General features: G+C 31.7%; 3 protein-coding genes across 10 annotated transcripts; all 3 read left to right on the top strand.

Annotated features, from left to right (window-relative positions):
• LOC123226907 (protein DMR6-LIKE OXYGENASE 2-like) lies at positions 1–2,393 on the top strand. The gene is made up of 3 exons (XM_044651473.1): positions 1–505; positions 1,097–1,424; positions 2,012–2,393. The coding sequence occupies exons 1-3, from the start codon at positions 66–68 to the stop codon at positions 2,270–2,272; spliced, it is 1,029 nt and encodes a 342-aa protein (XP_044507408.1). The 5' UTR covers positions 1–65; the 3' UTR covers positions 2,273–2,393.
• Positions 2,394–6,541: 4,148 nt separating this feature from the next.
• Positions 6,542–9,973, top strand: LOC123226669 (B3 domain-containing transcription factor VRN1). 8 transcript variants are annotated; one of them, XM_044651189.1, is made up of 6 exons: positions 6,569–6,842; positions 8,426–8,595; positions 8,695–8,888; positions 8,981–9,055; positions 9,140–9,339; positions 9,429–9,973. In XM_044651189.1, exons 1-6 carry the CDS (start codon positions 6,783–6,785, stop codon positions 9,690–9,692), a joined length of 963 nt encoding a protein of 320 aa, XP_044507124.1. In that variant the 5' UTR covers positions 6,569–6,782; the 3' UTR covers positions 9,693–9,973. The 8 variants fall into 8 exon arrangements, with proteins under 8 accessions (XP_044507129.1, XP_044507128.1, XP_044507127.1 ...); XM_044651194.1 differs by having other exon boundaries at positions 6,542–6,842; positions 8,426–8,888; positions 9,123–9,339; positions 9,475–9,618; XM_044651193.1 differs by having other exon boundaries at positions 6,547–6,842; positions 8,426–8,888; positions 8,999–9,055; positions 9,123–9,339.
• A 2,205-nt stretch (positions 9,974–12,178) lies between these two features.
• On the top strand, positions 12,179–13,633 carry LOC123228441 (B3 domain-containing transcription factor VRN1-like). Its single transcript, XM_044653877.1, has 2 exons — positions 12,179–13,065; positions 13,161–13,633. The coding sequence occupies exons 1-2, from the start codon at positions 12,415–12,417 to the stop codon at positions 13,410–13,412; spliced, it is 903 nt and encodes a 300-aa protein (XP_044509812.1). The 5' UTR covers positions 12,179–12,414; the 3' UTR covers positions 13,413–13,633.
• The last annotated feature ends 2,267 nt before the right edge of the window (positions 13,634–15,900 follow it).

Below are 15,900 nucleotides of genomic sequence, written 5' to 3'. Positions count from 1 at the left end.
GATAAACACAATAAAATTCAGTGCTTTTGTTTCTGGTTCTTTCTCTGTAACTACATCCTTCAACCATGGGAGAAGTTGATCCAGCCTTCATCCAACCCTGTGAACACAGGCCTATACTAAAAGATTCTGAAGCAGATGAAATCCCATTAATCAATCTCTGTGGTGACACTGAAGAACTTGTATTCGAGATCGGTCAAACATGCAAGAACTGGGGATTTTTCCAAGTTGTTAATCATGGGGTGCCATTGGAATTGCTTAGAAGAATGGAGAAGGTAGCAAAAGAATTTTTTGATCAGTCAATGGAGGAGAAGAAGCTGGTGAAGAGAGATGAAGTGAATCCTCTGGGGTATCATGACAGTGAGCATACCAAGAATGTAAGGGACTGGAAGGAAGTGTTTGACTTTACGGTGGAAGATCCAACTTTCATCCCAGCATCCCATGAGCCTGGTGATGAGGAGCTCAGGATATTGACTAACCAGTGGCCTCAAAAGCCTCCAGAGTTCAGGTAATATAACTTGCCATCAAGTATGAGACTATTCCTCAAATTTTTTTCTTTAAGGGTTGGACAGTGTGATTTTGGACCTAAAACCCGCCGGTCCTTTCCCATTCATTTTCGTGCGTTATATAGCACACAAAAATGACCAAAATTGTGGCTTTCTGGAAAAACTGTTATGGGCGTAGGTCTCGGGTATTGTGCCATCTACCTTAACATGTGAAGGGTAGATGATGCAAATTTGGGCCCAAAATGGACAGTGATTCCCACATCCATTTTTATGTGTTATATCTTAGGAATATGGTCAAAATTGAAGATTTCTCAAAAAGTGCAAGGTTTAGGGTGTGGGTTTCAGTGACCGTCAATGAAGTCGTCTACCTTGAGACGAGAGGAGTAAATGGTACAAATTTGGGCCAAAAAATTGCCGGTTGTTCCCCTCTTCAAAGGCCATGTGGTATAACTCACAAAAACAGGAGTTTTTTCCAGAAAAACAGGGGTTCAGAGTGTGTGGCTGAAATTTACTTATATCTAGAATCTTTTTCTTTACTTATGTCAATTGAAATGCGTGGCTGAAATTTAATTAAATAATACTGTGTTGGCCAGGGAGGTATGTCAAGAGTATGTGCAAGAGGTGCAAAAACTAGCTTACAAGTTGTTGGAACTTGTCTCCCTCAGCTTAGGCTTGCCGGCTGATCGGATGCATGGCTATTTCAAAGGCCAAACCAGCTTTCTGCGGCTTAATCACTATCCTGCTTGCCCTTCCCCTGAGCTAGCTCTAGGTGTTGGTCGACACAAGGATGCCGGCGCCTTAACTGTCCTCGCTCAAGATGATGTTGGTGGACTTGAAGTGAGGAGGAAATCAGATGGAGAGTGGATTCCTGTTAAACCAGCCCCAGATGCCTTTATTATTAATGTTGGTGATGTCATTCAGGTACTCAAACCAGTTTAATGAGGTTTAAGAGTATGCATAATTCGATTTAAACTGTAAAATTAAATTAAATCATTTAAAAAATTATAGTTTTGTTTGATTTGGTTTGATTTGTAAAATGACTTAGTTTAGATTGATAAATTTTTAGTTTAGATTGCAATTTAAACGATTTTTAAAGAAAAACCGTATTTTTTAAAAATATATATAAAACTATATTTAATATAATTTTTTAATAAACAATTAGAGGTATAATCTTTTTTTTTTCATATTTAACTAATTTCTTCACATGTATATTATGTATATATCTCATATTTATTTGTTATTTTCATAAAAAACTATAATTCAATTAATTTTATTAAGTAATATGTTTTCAGATCTAAATTATTTTAATAGGTTCAAACCGTAATCAAAATCGGATCAAATTGTATCTTTTTTCATTTAGTTTTGTTTGGTTTGAAAATTTTGTGAACATTTTTTTCAGTTTAATTTGAAAAAATTTTCAAACGGTACCAAATCAGACCGCACACCCCTTTGAAGTTGGTTTTTCAGACGTATGCATGATTGACGGACAATTGGATTGGTTTTTGCAGGTGTGGAGCAATGATAGGTATGAGAGTGTGGAGCACAGGGTGGTGGTGAACTCTGAGAAGGAAAGGTTTTCGATTCCCTTCTTCTTCTTCCCGGCTCATTATGCCATGATAAAGCCATTGGAAGAGCTTGTGAATGAGCACCACCCTGCCAGATACAGGGAGTACAACTGGGGAAAGTTTTTTGCTACAAGAAACCGCAGTGATTACAAGAAACTCCATGTGGAAAACATACAAATTCAGCATTTCAGGATAGCAGAGTAAACATGGCAAAGAGAGCCTCTTACTTAGTTAATAAATGGTGTTTTAGCTTAATGTATGTCATCTTTTACATTAAGAGACAAATAATTTGAGGCCCTGATGAACGTTGGATTTTGCTTTCTTATTGATTACGTTCTGAGAAGATTTAACATGGTCATAACTGCATTTAGAAAATCCATACAAATCCTGAAACTGGTGAAATCTTGAACAGATAATGTTCATTTCTGTGGGTTAATGCCACAAGGTGCTGACTTACCACGCACCAATTGGTTAATTTGACCATGGTAATAGAATTACGTATCGTATTATGTATTGAATATCGTATCGTATGATATAACTTTTAAAAAATAAAATAATAAAAAATTTAATTAACACATCATTATTTTGAAAAAAATCATAAATACTTTTAAAATTTTAAAATTTTTTATATACACATTTATTATATTATCATTTGTATCGATAATATGTATTATATCATATGATATGTATCATATCATACAATACATTAACTGTATCTTGTTAATTTAATATATCTTATGATACGTATCGTTTTATACATGTATCGTATTAAATAGAATACTAAGAACTATGATTTTGACTTGATTAGAAAGAAAATAAGGAGGTTCTACTGTTTTAGAAAACTCTAAGGAGCTGTTTAGTTATGAGTTTTAAAAATTACTTTGGTAATCTATCTTTTATTTCCTTATTTGGTTTTTCAGTAATAAAATATTACAGTAATCTTCTATTACCTATGTTGACGTGACAAGTAATATAGGTAGTAATCTGATTACCACCTTCACCTTAGGTATTTAAAAATTATCAAGGTAATCTGGATTTTATTATAATTATATTAGTATTTATTAATTTTTTGAGACAAAAATAAATTTATTTTTAATTAATATGACAAATAATATGAAAAATATTTAAAAATAATTATATTCAAGCGCATTTAAGTAAAATAATTTACTAGTAATCTTTTATTACCTTTAACCAAACACAATAATTATTTATACCTATCAAATTTTATCAAACATAGTAATCATTTATACCCAGTAATCTTTTAAGTAATCTATCTTCAAAGTAATCTTTCTGTTTTGATAATAAAATATTATCCAAACCAAACATCCCCTAAGGTTTGAGTTATCTTGTAATTTATGTTTCTTAAATAGGTAGCAGTTAAAACTCATTTAACTCAGCATTTAGAAGAAAATTGGCTTGAAAATACAAGGCTTCGGCAATTTCCAAAAGATGTTTATTTTTCTTTTCACCATGACATTTTGTTGGGGTTGTGTGATAGAGCTTGAGTAGAAGCAATCATAGGAGTCCAAGTTAAACATATGACATGTGTCATCAATCTGACAATACACACGAATCATGCTCATCAAGACAACTTTACAATGTGAATAGCTATGATGAGCACATGATGTGAGCATATGGTGATTTAAATGAAGGGTACAAATTTTATTATCACCACATATCACAAAGCTATCTTAAATCTTCTCATGTTGTTCATTAATTTGAGATAAAATGTGAAGAGTTTTTAAAGTTTTATTCCTACATTAAAAAAAGTATGATTGGTTATGGTTTGATAAAACTTTTCATTGATCAAACTCACGAAAACGATACACAAAAGGTAATTACCTATGAAAAACTATTCTACCAGTAATCAAATACACCACCCATCCATAAATCGGTTTGGTATGTTGGAAAAATTTCGTCCCTTGGAGACAACAAGAAGAATTCCACTTAACAATTTAACTTCTTAGCATCTACGAAATTATTCCGCTAATGTTATTCGTCACTATCATATTCTCACACTCCGGCCTAAACTTACATATTTCTTGTTGGTGTACATAAATTGGCATCACCGAAATTACCAGGGAGGCCTTTGAAGAATATGCTTAAGAGATGGAAAAGCACTGGATGTTGTTTCACTTTCTACATCGCCATGAATAAGATTCTGAGTTATTTTATAATTTTTTTTTTTTTTTATATTTCATTAAAATTATGCAAGTTTATTTTTTTATTGAATGTCGAAATTATCAATTTACTTAGTTTTTCAGCTTTTTTAAACCCAGAAAAGTAAGGTTTTATCTCAAGCAAATTAACGTGAGCAGGGAGGGAGTCTAGGGTTGTTGATAGACTTGCAAAACATGACATAAATAAGAATAAATTAAGGTGGCAAAATAAAAAAGATTAATATTTATAATATGATTCTTCAAGACTTTAATCACCAAAATCGTGACAGTTTAATTTTTTCTCTTAATTTAATAATTATTTTTCTTCTTTCTTTTCAAATTATTATTATTGTTATTGTTGCTATTCCTATTTATTTTCAAATATATAGGAAATAGATATAGAAAAATACTTTTAGCATGTTAAGTAAAGTCCTATAATAAGAAGTGTCATCAATTTATGATAAATAATAAAAATAAGAGCAATATTATGTGTATTCATTTTGAGTACACAAACAGAGACACACTTATATGTGTTATCATATAATTGAGTGTTATTTTATCATTAATTTAAAATTATTTAATTATATAATGACACATATAAAGTATGTATCTAAAGTAGGTATATATAGTTTTATTATAAAGATAAACAGAATTATCATTAAAGGGGTTTGGTTCACAGTATATAAAAATTATTATGGTAATTTACCTTTTACTTTGTTTGACTTGTCAATAATAAAAGATTTTGGTAATTTCATATTACCAATAGTGATATGAGAGATAAGATAGAATGTAATATTATTATCACTTCTATTTTAGGTATTTAAAATTAATAAGATAATATTGATTTTATTATTATTAATTTTTTAGAAAAAATTACCTTCATTTTTAATTAATACAACTAAGAGGGCGTTTAGTTTGGGTAATATTTTATTACCAAAATAGAAAGATTACCTTGAAGATAGATTACTTAGAAGATTACTGGGTATAAATGATTACTATGTTTAATAAAATTTGGTAGGTATAAATAATTATTATGTTTGGTTAAAGGTAATAAAAGATTACTAATAAATTGTTTTACTTAAATGTCTTTGAATATAATTATTTTTAAATATTATTTATCATATTAATTAAAAATAAATTTATTTTTGTCTAAAAAATTAATAAATAATAATATAATTATAATAAAATCAAGATTACCTTGGTAATCTTTAAATACTTAAGGTAAATATAGTAATCAGATTACCACTTATATTACTTGTCACGTCAGCATTAATAATAGAAGATTACTCTAATATTTTATTACTGACAAACCAGTAATAATTTATACTTAATAAATTTTTAAATAATTTATTTTTAAGATAATTTTTTAATTTTAATAATAAAATATTATTTGAACAAAAGTATGGTTGGAATATTTTTTTTTCCCCCAAGAAAGGTTTAGGTAAAACCAGAAGCTTCCACCTCTCGACTCTTTTTATCCCCCTTTCACCCAAATTGTAACTCTTTCATGACATAATGTAAAATAAATAAATAAATTACCCTTCATTATTTTACATTTTTTTGTCCCCTTTTCTCTTACCCCTTTTTCTTTTTATGTCATTTTTTCTTTTGTTTTCTTCATCTTTTACTTTTCTTTCCTTCTTCCTTGAAGTGTTGTTGGTGGGAGTGGGATGGAAATAAAATAAATAGGAATGTGCAAAAACAATTCAAATCATAAAATTAGACAAAACCATTCAAAATTCCTAAATTCATTTGATTTAATTTATGTTAAAAAAAAATTTATAGTGTAAAAGAATTTTAACTCAAATCAAATCGTAAATCTGTTTTAAAAACATATTTTATAATACAAGCGGTAAAAAGGACAAAAAGGGAAAAATAAAAGATTATTTAAAAAAAAAAAACTGGCCCAAATAGATACTGAGTTTCGCTTTTTCTTTTTTTTTAATTTTGGTTGAAGAATAATTTATTATTATTATCGTTCAATCACCGCAATTGGGCATGTGTCAAAAAATAATTTTATTTCTATTTTCTAATAGAGAATTGATGTTCTATTTGTTTTGACTCAGTGGTCCTACTCTTTTTTGACTCAACTCGGGGCCCTTTTCTCTACTTTCTTATCGGAAGAAAAAATTTAATATTTCAATTATTATTATTATTTATATTTAAAAAATAAAATAAATAACATTAACTATTTTTTATTCCATAAATACATCGATTTTATTTTATTAATATAGGTTAATAATCAGATCTCGTGTCAAACTCAACCGTTTAAAAAAAAAAAAAAAGGGATAGTTAGTGGGGCAGTCGAGTTAGCAGCCGAGTTGACCCAGGATGGGGGAGTGAGTCGAGCGAGTGCCTTTAACTGTTTAAGCATGAACTTTTAGGTCAAGTTGGATTTGTTAAGGTTTAAAAAGCGCACAGTTTGACTAGAATCAGTGAAGGAGAAGATGAAGACAACAAAGAGAGACTGAAGAAGAAGAAAGAAGAAGAGAAGAATTAGATCTGAAAGCTCATATACTTCAACATCGTATCTTTTCTTCTTTCTGTTTTCACAGATGCCACGCTCTTCCTTTCACAAGCTTATTCTCTCCTCCACCATTAGAGAAAGGAAGCTGGTAAACCGTGTTTCTTGTTTGTTTGCTTGTTTAATCTTTGTTATTTTGAGAAAATTTGGCTAGAGAATATTGCAGGATGATTAAATTTCGTTCTTTTATTGTTGATTGTTTCTGGGCATGTTTTGTTTTGTTTGGTTATGTCTTTGAGGTAAAAGTTGACAACTTTTAACCCAGATAAGAAATTGATCAAGTAAAAATTAGAAATTTGATTAGTTGGTGAAATCGGGTAGAGGAAGAATTTACGAGTTTCTGGAAGAATCCAGAAGTTCGCTTTTTGGGTTTTAAGAGTGATTAGACTAAGCTTGGCAGGATAGTTGTGTAAGTGTTGGTTGATCGTATTGTTTAGAACCTAGAGACTAGTATAAACATGGAGTAATTAAGAGAGATGATTTCAACAATTTGATAGCATGCTCTTTGCAAGGAAAGGGTTGATACAAACTGAAGCAAAAGAAAAAAGATGCGGGAAGATGTTGAAGAAGAATAGTCGAAGAAGTCAAGATTGGAAGAAACACAGCATTTTAATTGATGCAGTTAGGAGCACAGTGTTGTTTTACCTCTGTTTTAATTGTAATAGAAATTGTAATGAGAGAGAGATAGCCATGAACAAATATTACAATTACAATTAAAACAGAAATAAAACAACACTGTGCTCCTAACTTCATTAATTAAAACACTGTGTTTCTTCTAATCTTGACTTCTTCTTCTACTATTTTTCTTCAACCTCTTCCCGCATCTTTTTCTAATGCTTCAGTTTGAATCATAAGTTTGGTAATAATCAGAAGTTTGTTTGGTTGGCTGACAAAGTGGGTAAAAGAAGAAGAGGGTATCTTAAAGTTCTGTTTTATAGTTTTAAGAGGTCCATATGAATTTGATAAGGGGTGAGAAATCAGTTTGGTTAGTGGGGAATCTGGGAAATAGGGAAGAAAAAAACTTTAAAGGTCTTTTGGATGTTGAGTTCTTAGTCACCTTGATCCTTGTCTGCACTGGATTGTTTCAGAAAATGTGGGAAATGAATTTAAGCTTAACTGGGTTGTAATGAATCTTTATGTTCTTTTCTTTCTGTTTTTGTTGTTTTCTTGTCCCCTTTAAATATTAGAGAAAATCTATCTCGGAAAAAATTTTCCAAGAAAGCTCATTATTTATATTTGCAAAAGATATGGTTCATAGATCTGAGTATGCTGATTTTTGGAAAAATTTGTTTCAACCATGAGCTCAGCTGTTTAAATCCTGTTGAGGTCACTAACTTGGTAGAATACAAACTCAGGAAATTCTACAAAGAGTGTAGTCTAAAAGTAGTTTCTAAGTTAGAACTCAGTAACACATAGGAAATGTCAATATTTGTTGGTATTAGAAGAATGAAATTTATTTGCTTGACACAACCTTCCTGCTTCATATTGCATATGGAGTTCTAAAAAGTGACTGTCTAGACATATATTAAGTTAAAATATCCTATTGATAGCTTATGCCAGTATTTTCATCACAATAAATGTAGCTTGATCTACAATTTTATATCATTCAAATGCCATATCATGAGTTTGATACTTTGAGATAAATGCAGTCTAACTTAATTTGGGTTCATGCAGAGGATTCCAGAAAATTTTGTCAAGAAGTTCAAAGATGAGCTTTCCGTAGCTGCCACACTTATGGTTCCTAATGGTAATGTTTCACGTGTAGGATTAAAAAGAGTTGACAACAAAATTTGGTTTTATGACGGCTGGCAAGAATTTATGGAGCGTTACTCTATCCGTATTGGGTACTTTTTGGTCTTCAAATACGAGGGACATTCATCCTTCAATGTTCACATATATAATTTGCCTTCGTCTGAGATTAATTATCATTCAAATCCTTACAGTAGAGCTGAAGCACCCTATCATAGCAAACAATACCGTATATTTGAAGAAATGGAAGATGATGACTCAGAAGTTGGAGATCGTTCAACACTGAGCAAAACTTTCAATCCTCCAACACTTCAGAATTTGCTCACTAGTTCCAAATATGATAGCAGTATGCATTATGCTGGTGAAGCAAACTTACATCGATCAAAAGGTTCTGACATTTTGTAAGCTAAAAATATATTAACGAGATATTTAAGTATTCAGTTTACTACTGTTGATATTAAGAAACTCATTTACATGCAGTGACATTGTATTCCCCAGATGGAGAACTAGAAAGGCTTAAAAAGTCTGGGAGAAAAAAGCAGAAGATCGAGCCCAGTAAGATTTTTCAACATAAATTTTTGTTTAATGTTGTTGTGTTGTAATGACTGAAATTTCTCATCAGAACCCGTAAAAGTGCAGATAATCAGGATTCATCAGCTCAAGAAGAACATGAGGGAGAAATGCGCTTTAGATTTTATGAAAGTGCTTCGGCAAGAAAGAGAACAGCAACTGCTGAAGAAAGAGAAAGAGCGATCAATGCAGCTAAATCTTTTGAGCCAACCAATCCTTTCTGCAGGGTTGTCCTGCGACCATCTTACTTATATAGGGGGTGTATTATGGTCAGCTCTTGAATTTCACATTCTATACTTGACTTTCCAATTTTACATCATAATATTCTTAAAATGTATTTACTTTCTTGCTTGTGCAGTATCTGCCATCCTGTTTTGCTGAAAAACATCTAAATGGGATTTCAGGATTCATTAAACTACAGATGTCTGATGGGAAGCAGTGGCCTGTTCGATGTCTATATAAAGGAGGCAGGGCTAAGTTCAGTCAAGGCTGGTATGAATTTACCTTGGAGAATAATTTGGGGGAAGGAGATGTTTGTGTCTTTGAGGTGCTTAGGGTGAGGGATTTTGTGCTGAAAGTAACCGTATTTCGCATCCTGGAAAGTACAGGATATGTGAATTGACTGCCACATTAAGTTTCTCTGAATTGGATTTCTTTTGACAATGGATGTTTCTTTGCTTGTTGCTAAACCCTGTCAAGTAACCCCGTCTTTTTCTGGTGATATGTTCCTGATCTGTTTTAATGTATCCATAAACTCATGTGTACAACTTACTGGACCTTTTACTAGTCAGGACTTTCTATACAAAGTTTTTGTGGCTCAATGTGTTGTACATAGGCTTAATTCAGCTGGACTAGAACAAAGGATCTTAATCCCAATATAATTATTATTTCATTGAGTTTTAAGTTTCCGCTTATTGCTTGTGTTCTAGCTAGTTTCGTGAAGGCGACATTGACCTGCATGCTTGTAACAATCATGTTATTTTACTGTATGCACGAATCTGAAATCTCTCTTTGTTGATCAATTTTGATGTAAATTTTTTTGTATGTGGAACATATAGCTTTGTACAAATAATAAACCTTTGGAGGATTGAAGCCTGAAAATTAGCCATAAACAAATCTGCTAAGACTTCAAGGCACATGCCAATTTATTTCTGCCAGAATTAATGAAACCTCAATTATGATGTGCAAGATAATTGAAACTAAAATAAACAAATACAAAGGTTAAGAGTGAATGTAGATTGGATTATGATTTTAGTAAGTTCATCATGCTTGATGTCGAAGATGTTGCTTTCTCCAAAGAGCATTTGTTTCATTATAGGTTTGATGGAATGAAATCTGCATTTAGTTTAAGTGTTTTTCTGTACTGGTTAACTGCATTTCCTTCATCTATCAGCACATCAATGGCTCCATGTGATTGTTTTTATGCAAAAATCTCGTCTAATTAGGTGCTATGACAGACAAACATGTAAAAAGACACCATATAGAAAAAATCATGTGTCCACATCATTCACGAGAGGCTTCATGACCAAGCCTTTAAGCTCCGTGAAGCAACAGCACTGCACTCTCATATTGGTATCTACTCCATCAAAAGTGCCCCTGCAATTTTAGCATTTGGATGAAGACCATCAATAGGTTTATTCCTGTAGTATATGCAATCATTCTAATTATGTACTTTGGCTCATTGAACTCAAGACTTTCAAGACTTGAGAAGTCAATTGTGACCGCTCTATTGAGATAAATCTCGAGAAGGAAGCCAAATTATTTCAGACCAATATCATCTCACAGTTTCAATAATTATTGGTCTTCACAAGTGATATTAGATCTATGATCCATCTTACCCCCAAAAGGTAGCCAAGGATTACGGCCGTAATACTTTCCTTAACACTAAAATACATACACTCAAATTGTTTCCCAAATATTATGGGATTCTAGTGTATAAAGATTGTGATGGAAGAGAGTACTCTGTGAAGATCAGATGGCATTCGGGCTGTTTAATATGAGGAGGATGAAGTAAATACGCATAGGAAAAGAGTCCGAAGAAGAGCATTACTATGTAAACGTATTTTGAGTATATAAATTAATACATATTAATGTATATCATTATGTGATTATATGTTATATAATAATATCTATAAATATATATATTTGTATATTCGTAATGCTTACGTATAATTTTATTATTTGAAAAACAGTGGTATCAATGTGTTTGAGTTGACGAACAAGGATGACGCTCTGATGAAAGTTTCAGTTTTTCATGTATTTTGCCGATCTTCATCATTGCAAGCTGTTCATCCTTTGTTGCTAATTATGTAAAGTAGATGTGAATTCTGATGGTGAGGAGAGGACCAGAGAAACATAATCTCAGGTGAATTTCTTTGAATATATATAAAATAAAAAATATGTAAATTATTAAGAAAAAAAATGGGTTATTGCTGTGAAAGAGTAATACTATACCTAATAATATATATTTATTATGCTCATATTATTTTATTTTTAATATAAAATTATTTAATTATATAATAATATTTATTTATTTATATATTTAAAATGTATAAATATAATTTGATTGTTTATATTAAACCAATAAATACCCTTGATGATTATCATATAAAATACCTTTAAAGACTGGCAAACATAAAAAAAAGTGTTCAGAAAAAATATATAGAATTTATTTCAGCTTTAAGGGTTCCGTACGAGCCGGACAAGCAGACAAATTTATTCTGAGGGGTAATAAAAGTGAAAATCTGAATGCTAAACAATTGGTTTGTGCCATAGATCACAGCCAGTCATGTCCAATGCTTTGGAAGAGACCCCCTCACATTTTTTCAAGGTCATTCTCTCCTCCACCCTCGAGGACAAGAAGTTGGTAATTTCAATCCACAGAACTTACATTATTTCTTGTTTGACAGAGAGTTTGGGATAAAAGAGACAAAAAAATGATGTGGGGTCTGATCCTTTTTGTTGTTTTTGGTTGATTTTGTGGTTCTGGGACTAACCAAGTTTGTGTCAGCGCTGTTTATTTGATAATGGCAGTGGGTCTGTTCAGTTCTTTGTGTGAAAGAGTAAAAGAACATTCTTTAATGGGGTAGTTTCATGAAGATTCTTCTTTTTGTTGGCTTTTGGTCTGAAAAGGTTCACTTTTTAAATGCGCCATTTAAGGCACATGTCAACGTTTTACTTTCTTTATTTTTTACCTTCGATTGTAATTGCTAGATTGCCATTACTAGAGAGAGTTGTTTCAATGTTAACAATGAAAATTAGTTCATATGAAGTCTCTGGATTTGCTGCCTGCATTTACTTTACAAGTTTAACTACAATTTCAGGGAAGAATTTCTTGGATTGCTATGAATTTCTCTTGTTTTCTAATTGATCCTCTAGTTTTGTTTGCATCACTGCAGATGATTCCAGGAAAGTTTGCCAGAAAATTTTGGAATGAACTTTCTGGTGTTGCTAAATTGAGAGTTCCCAGCGGCCTTGTTTGGCAAGTGTGGTTGTCAAAATATGCCAGAAAAATTTGGTTCAAGGATGGTTGGCATGACTTTGCAGAGTACCATTCAATCAAATTTGGGTATTTTTTGGTCTTTAGATATGTGAAAAATTCAATGTTCGATGTTCTTATATTCGATACAACTGCTTGCGAGATTCAGTATCCGTACAAGGTTGCAGAGCCAGGTAGTAAAAAGCAGAAAATGAGCCATAAGGAGAGCCCTTCTGAAGCTTCAGTTTGGGGCTCAAAGTCTAAGCAAGGCCATGAACCACCAAGCAAGAAGAGTGAAATAGAAGAGGTGATGCTGATAGATGACTCATCACATGACGAGAGCGAAGAGTCTTTGAATTTACTTGAAGACATGGGAATCTTTATTACTGAAAAATATAGAAGTTATGTTTCAGCAGATGAAAAAAAGAGAGCAATCAACATTGCCAGATTGCTTAAGCTAAAAAATCCTGCATTCATGGTTATATTGCGGTCAATTTACCTCAGAAGACAAAGGCTGGTAAGATTTAAAAACAAGATTGTAGAACTGTTTTTTCATTATATTTAGGCTTTAATATATGCTTAGTTGTAATTCTTTTTTTTTTTTTTTGGCAGTATGTGCCTAGGAAATTCGCTAAAAAGCATTTGACTGGAGATGTTAAATCTATCAAACTACAACTTCCGAATGGATCAGAGTGCATGGTCAAAATCTATTGGGGAAAGAACGGTGGTTTAAATTTAACAGGCGGGTGGGCAGAAGTTGCAAAGACCCTGAACTTGCAGGAAGGAGACATCTGTATCTTTGAGCTAATCAGGAAGAATGACTTTCTTCTCAATGTTTCAGTATTTTATGCAACGAAACAGTAAAAACAAGCGACTAGTATGCATGCTGAATTGCAAATTCTTAAGAATTTCAAATTTTGATCTTTTCTGGTTATCTGACAAAATATAATATGTTTAGATTCTCTGCTAAATTTTGTTGAGAATCTGTTCATTATGTAGTAGAAGCACTCATACATGATTTTGTCTCATGTCAAGCAGAAAAAATAGGACTTGATATGATATGATGTGTTTGGTTCTGTCCCAAAGATGGTCCACCTCAAGCAAGATTATTTGTAAAAAAAAAAAAAAAATGGGATAAGTTCTTAAAATAGTAGTATTAATGCTACTCCATTTGTCCAGTTTGATTCAAACATTGGAACTCAAACTTGACTAAGAGCATTCGTAATTTTTTTTTTTGTGTTTTGATAATGAACCCTTTTTTAGTTATATTAATTCTTTAAAATTAAATCAATTATATTAAATAAATAAAGTCTTGAGTATAATTATAGATTCAAAAACAACTGCATTAAATACCTCAAGAGTTAACCCAAGCTTTTCTCTCGGAGATCTTATACGTTTTTATCACCCAATCAACCAGAGACGAAACTTGTAAATATTCGGAGTTTTATGAAGAAACCTAGGTAGTTGTGCTAGCCTTTTCTTTGTGACTGCTGGGCATTCTAGAAAGGCTCGCACTTGCCCTCCAGGTCCAGGATGGAACACATAATAGGCCACAAAGCGGGAAATGCAAAACAGAAGAAATAGGAGTCTATATAAATGAAACATCAAATCAATTCCTGTCAGACATGGTAAGTTGTGAAATCGCAGTAAATTAAATCTGACGTTTGGATTCAAACATTGGAATTTGGAAGACAACACCCCAATAAGCACCATACCTTCATTCATCTCTGACAACTAATTAATGAAATTCTGCTTCAAGGAATGTAGACCCTTTTACATCGAATCCTTCCCGTACCCTGCCTGCCAGGCTTCACAACTCTTTGTATTCATAATTTTCTTTAAAAAAATAATAAACAATTAACATATTTAAAAGTAATAATTTTAAAAAATATTTGAAATTTTTGAAGACGAGCTTGACCCACATTTCCAAACATTGCCGCCGGCGTATTAAAAGTCCCGATCTAGGTAAATCCTGACAGTAAAAAATTAGAGTTGTGACGTCAATTTTTAACAATAGGTATTTGCCTAAATGAGTAGATCGTTTCATCACATTTTTAAAGTAAGAGTTCAGTTGTCAATCTTTTAACTACGTATCAAGACTTACCTGGTTTATTCTTTTAATTCATCTCATTCACGAAGTTTATTTATCTGGTTTAATGGGTATTAAATCAATTATTTAAGTTAATTCGGATTCGATTGAAATAATTTTAAAAATAATTTGAATTTGATTTAAGTTTTTTGAATCAAATCTAAATATAAGTTAATTCGAGTTTAATTCAAATAATTTTAAAGATAATTTGAATTTAATTTGAGTTTTTCAAACTAATTAAAATAGAGGTGCGAGAGGAAGTGGCGAAAGAAGATGAAAGAAAATGATGAGAAATAACAGTAGAAAACAATTTAAGTTGAGAGTATAAAAGATGGAAAATTCATAAATTACATTGGAATATGGTTGAATTCGAATCGAGTCAAACTCAAGTTTGGCTTAGTTTACATATAACTGAGCTCAAACTCGTGAAAATCAAGCTCAAACTCAGTTCAAATTCAGTTTGACTCATTTTTCATTATTAAAACGACGTCGTTTTATATCAAAATTTTTAATTAAAAAATTTGATGAGTAGCTCAAGCTCAATTGAGCTCGGCTAAGAGTGACTTGTTTTAGGTTCATTCAAATCAAACTCAAACTCAAACTAAAACAAACTCGATTCGAGTCTAGTCCTACATTAGAATACGGAGAGATTGCAACAAATTTATTACAAAGTTGAGCTGACTTGTATGAGTCATGATTTAGCTCAGTCTAAACCGAATTAATTGTTGCCTTACGAATTAAATTTTAATTTAGTTTGAATTCTATTCATTTTTTAAATAAATGGTATTTTATGGTGCAATTTAATTCGAATTTGTAAAAAATAAATTTGAATTTGATCCCACTTTCTAAGCCGCGCTGGTTGGCTCATATCCTGCTATTTAGAGTCCCGATTCCATTGCATAATGATTTCCAATAAGTAAAATTTACGTAAGAAGAAAATAGAAAATCATGCTTTCCTCCCAAATTTAAGAGGAAGCCTATACGACCTTCCATTAAGGAATAAGCTCGCGCGGCCCAAATGCTAAAGCGTCTCTTCATTCTCTCCGCATTTTCCCAGCACAAACACTAGCCAATTTCTTTTGTAATATTTGTTTTAATGGGATTAAGTTGTTAAAATTATTCCATTAGATGGTTTTGTTTACCTGCTTTTATAATCAAAGATCAAATTCAGTTTCTATCAGACATGAGATAGAAACAATTGCAGAGTTGAAAGAATAAGGATTGTCTTCTATTTTAAATATTCAGATCTTATTCCGAATGTCT

The sequence above is a fragment of the Mangifera indica genome, chromosome 10 (assembly GCF_011075055.1).
Source record: "Mangifera indica cultivar Alphonso chromosome 10, CATAS_Mindica_2.1, whole genome shotgun sequence".
In the NCBI taxonomy this organism is placed as follows: domain Eukaryota; kingdom Viridiplantae; phylum Streptophyta; class Magnoliopsida; order Sapindales; family Anacardiaceae; genus Mangifera; species Mangifera indica.
Note: the sequence above shows the minus strand (reverse complement) of the source record. Positions and strands in the feature narration are given on the sequence as shown.

Coding starts and splice junctions, on each gene's coding strand:
- LOC123226907 (XM_044651473.1), top strand. CDS start 66: ATGGGAGAAGTTGATCCAGCCTTCATCCAACCCTGTGAACACAGGCCT. Junction 506..1,096: donor CAAAAGCCTCCAGAGTTCAG/GTAATATAACTT, acceptor TGTGTTGGCCAG/GGAGGTATGTCAAGAGTATG. Junction 1,425..2,011: donor ATGTTGGTGATGTCATTCAG/GTACTCAAACCA, acceptor TGGTTTTTGCAG/GTGTGGAGCAATGATAGGTA.
- LOC123226669 (XM_044651187.1), top strand. CDS start 6,783: ATGCCACGCTCTTCCTTTCACAAGCTTATTCTCTCCTCCACCATTAGA. Junction 8,889..8,980: donor AAACTTACATCGATCAAAAG/GTTCTGACATTT, acceptor ATTTACATGCAG/TGACATTGTATTCCCCAGAT. Junction 9,340..9,428: donor TATATAGGGGGTGTATTATG/GTCAGCTCTTGA, acceptor TTGCTTGTGCAG/TATCTGCCATCCTGTTTTGC.
- LOC123228441 (XM_044653877.1), top strand. CDS start 12,415: ATGAATTTCTCTTGTTTTCTAATTGATCCTCTAGTTTTGTTTGCATCA. Junction 13,066..13,160: donor ACCTCAGAAGACAAAGGCTG/GTAAGATTTAAA, acceptor TTTTTTTGGCAG/TATGTGCCTAGGAAATTCGC.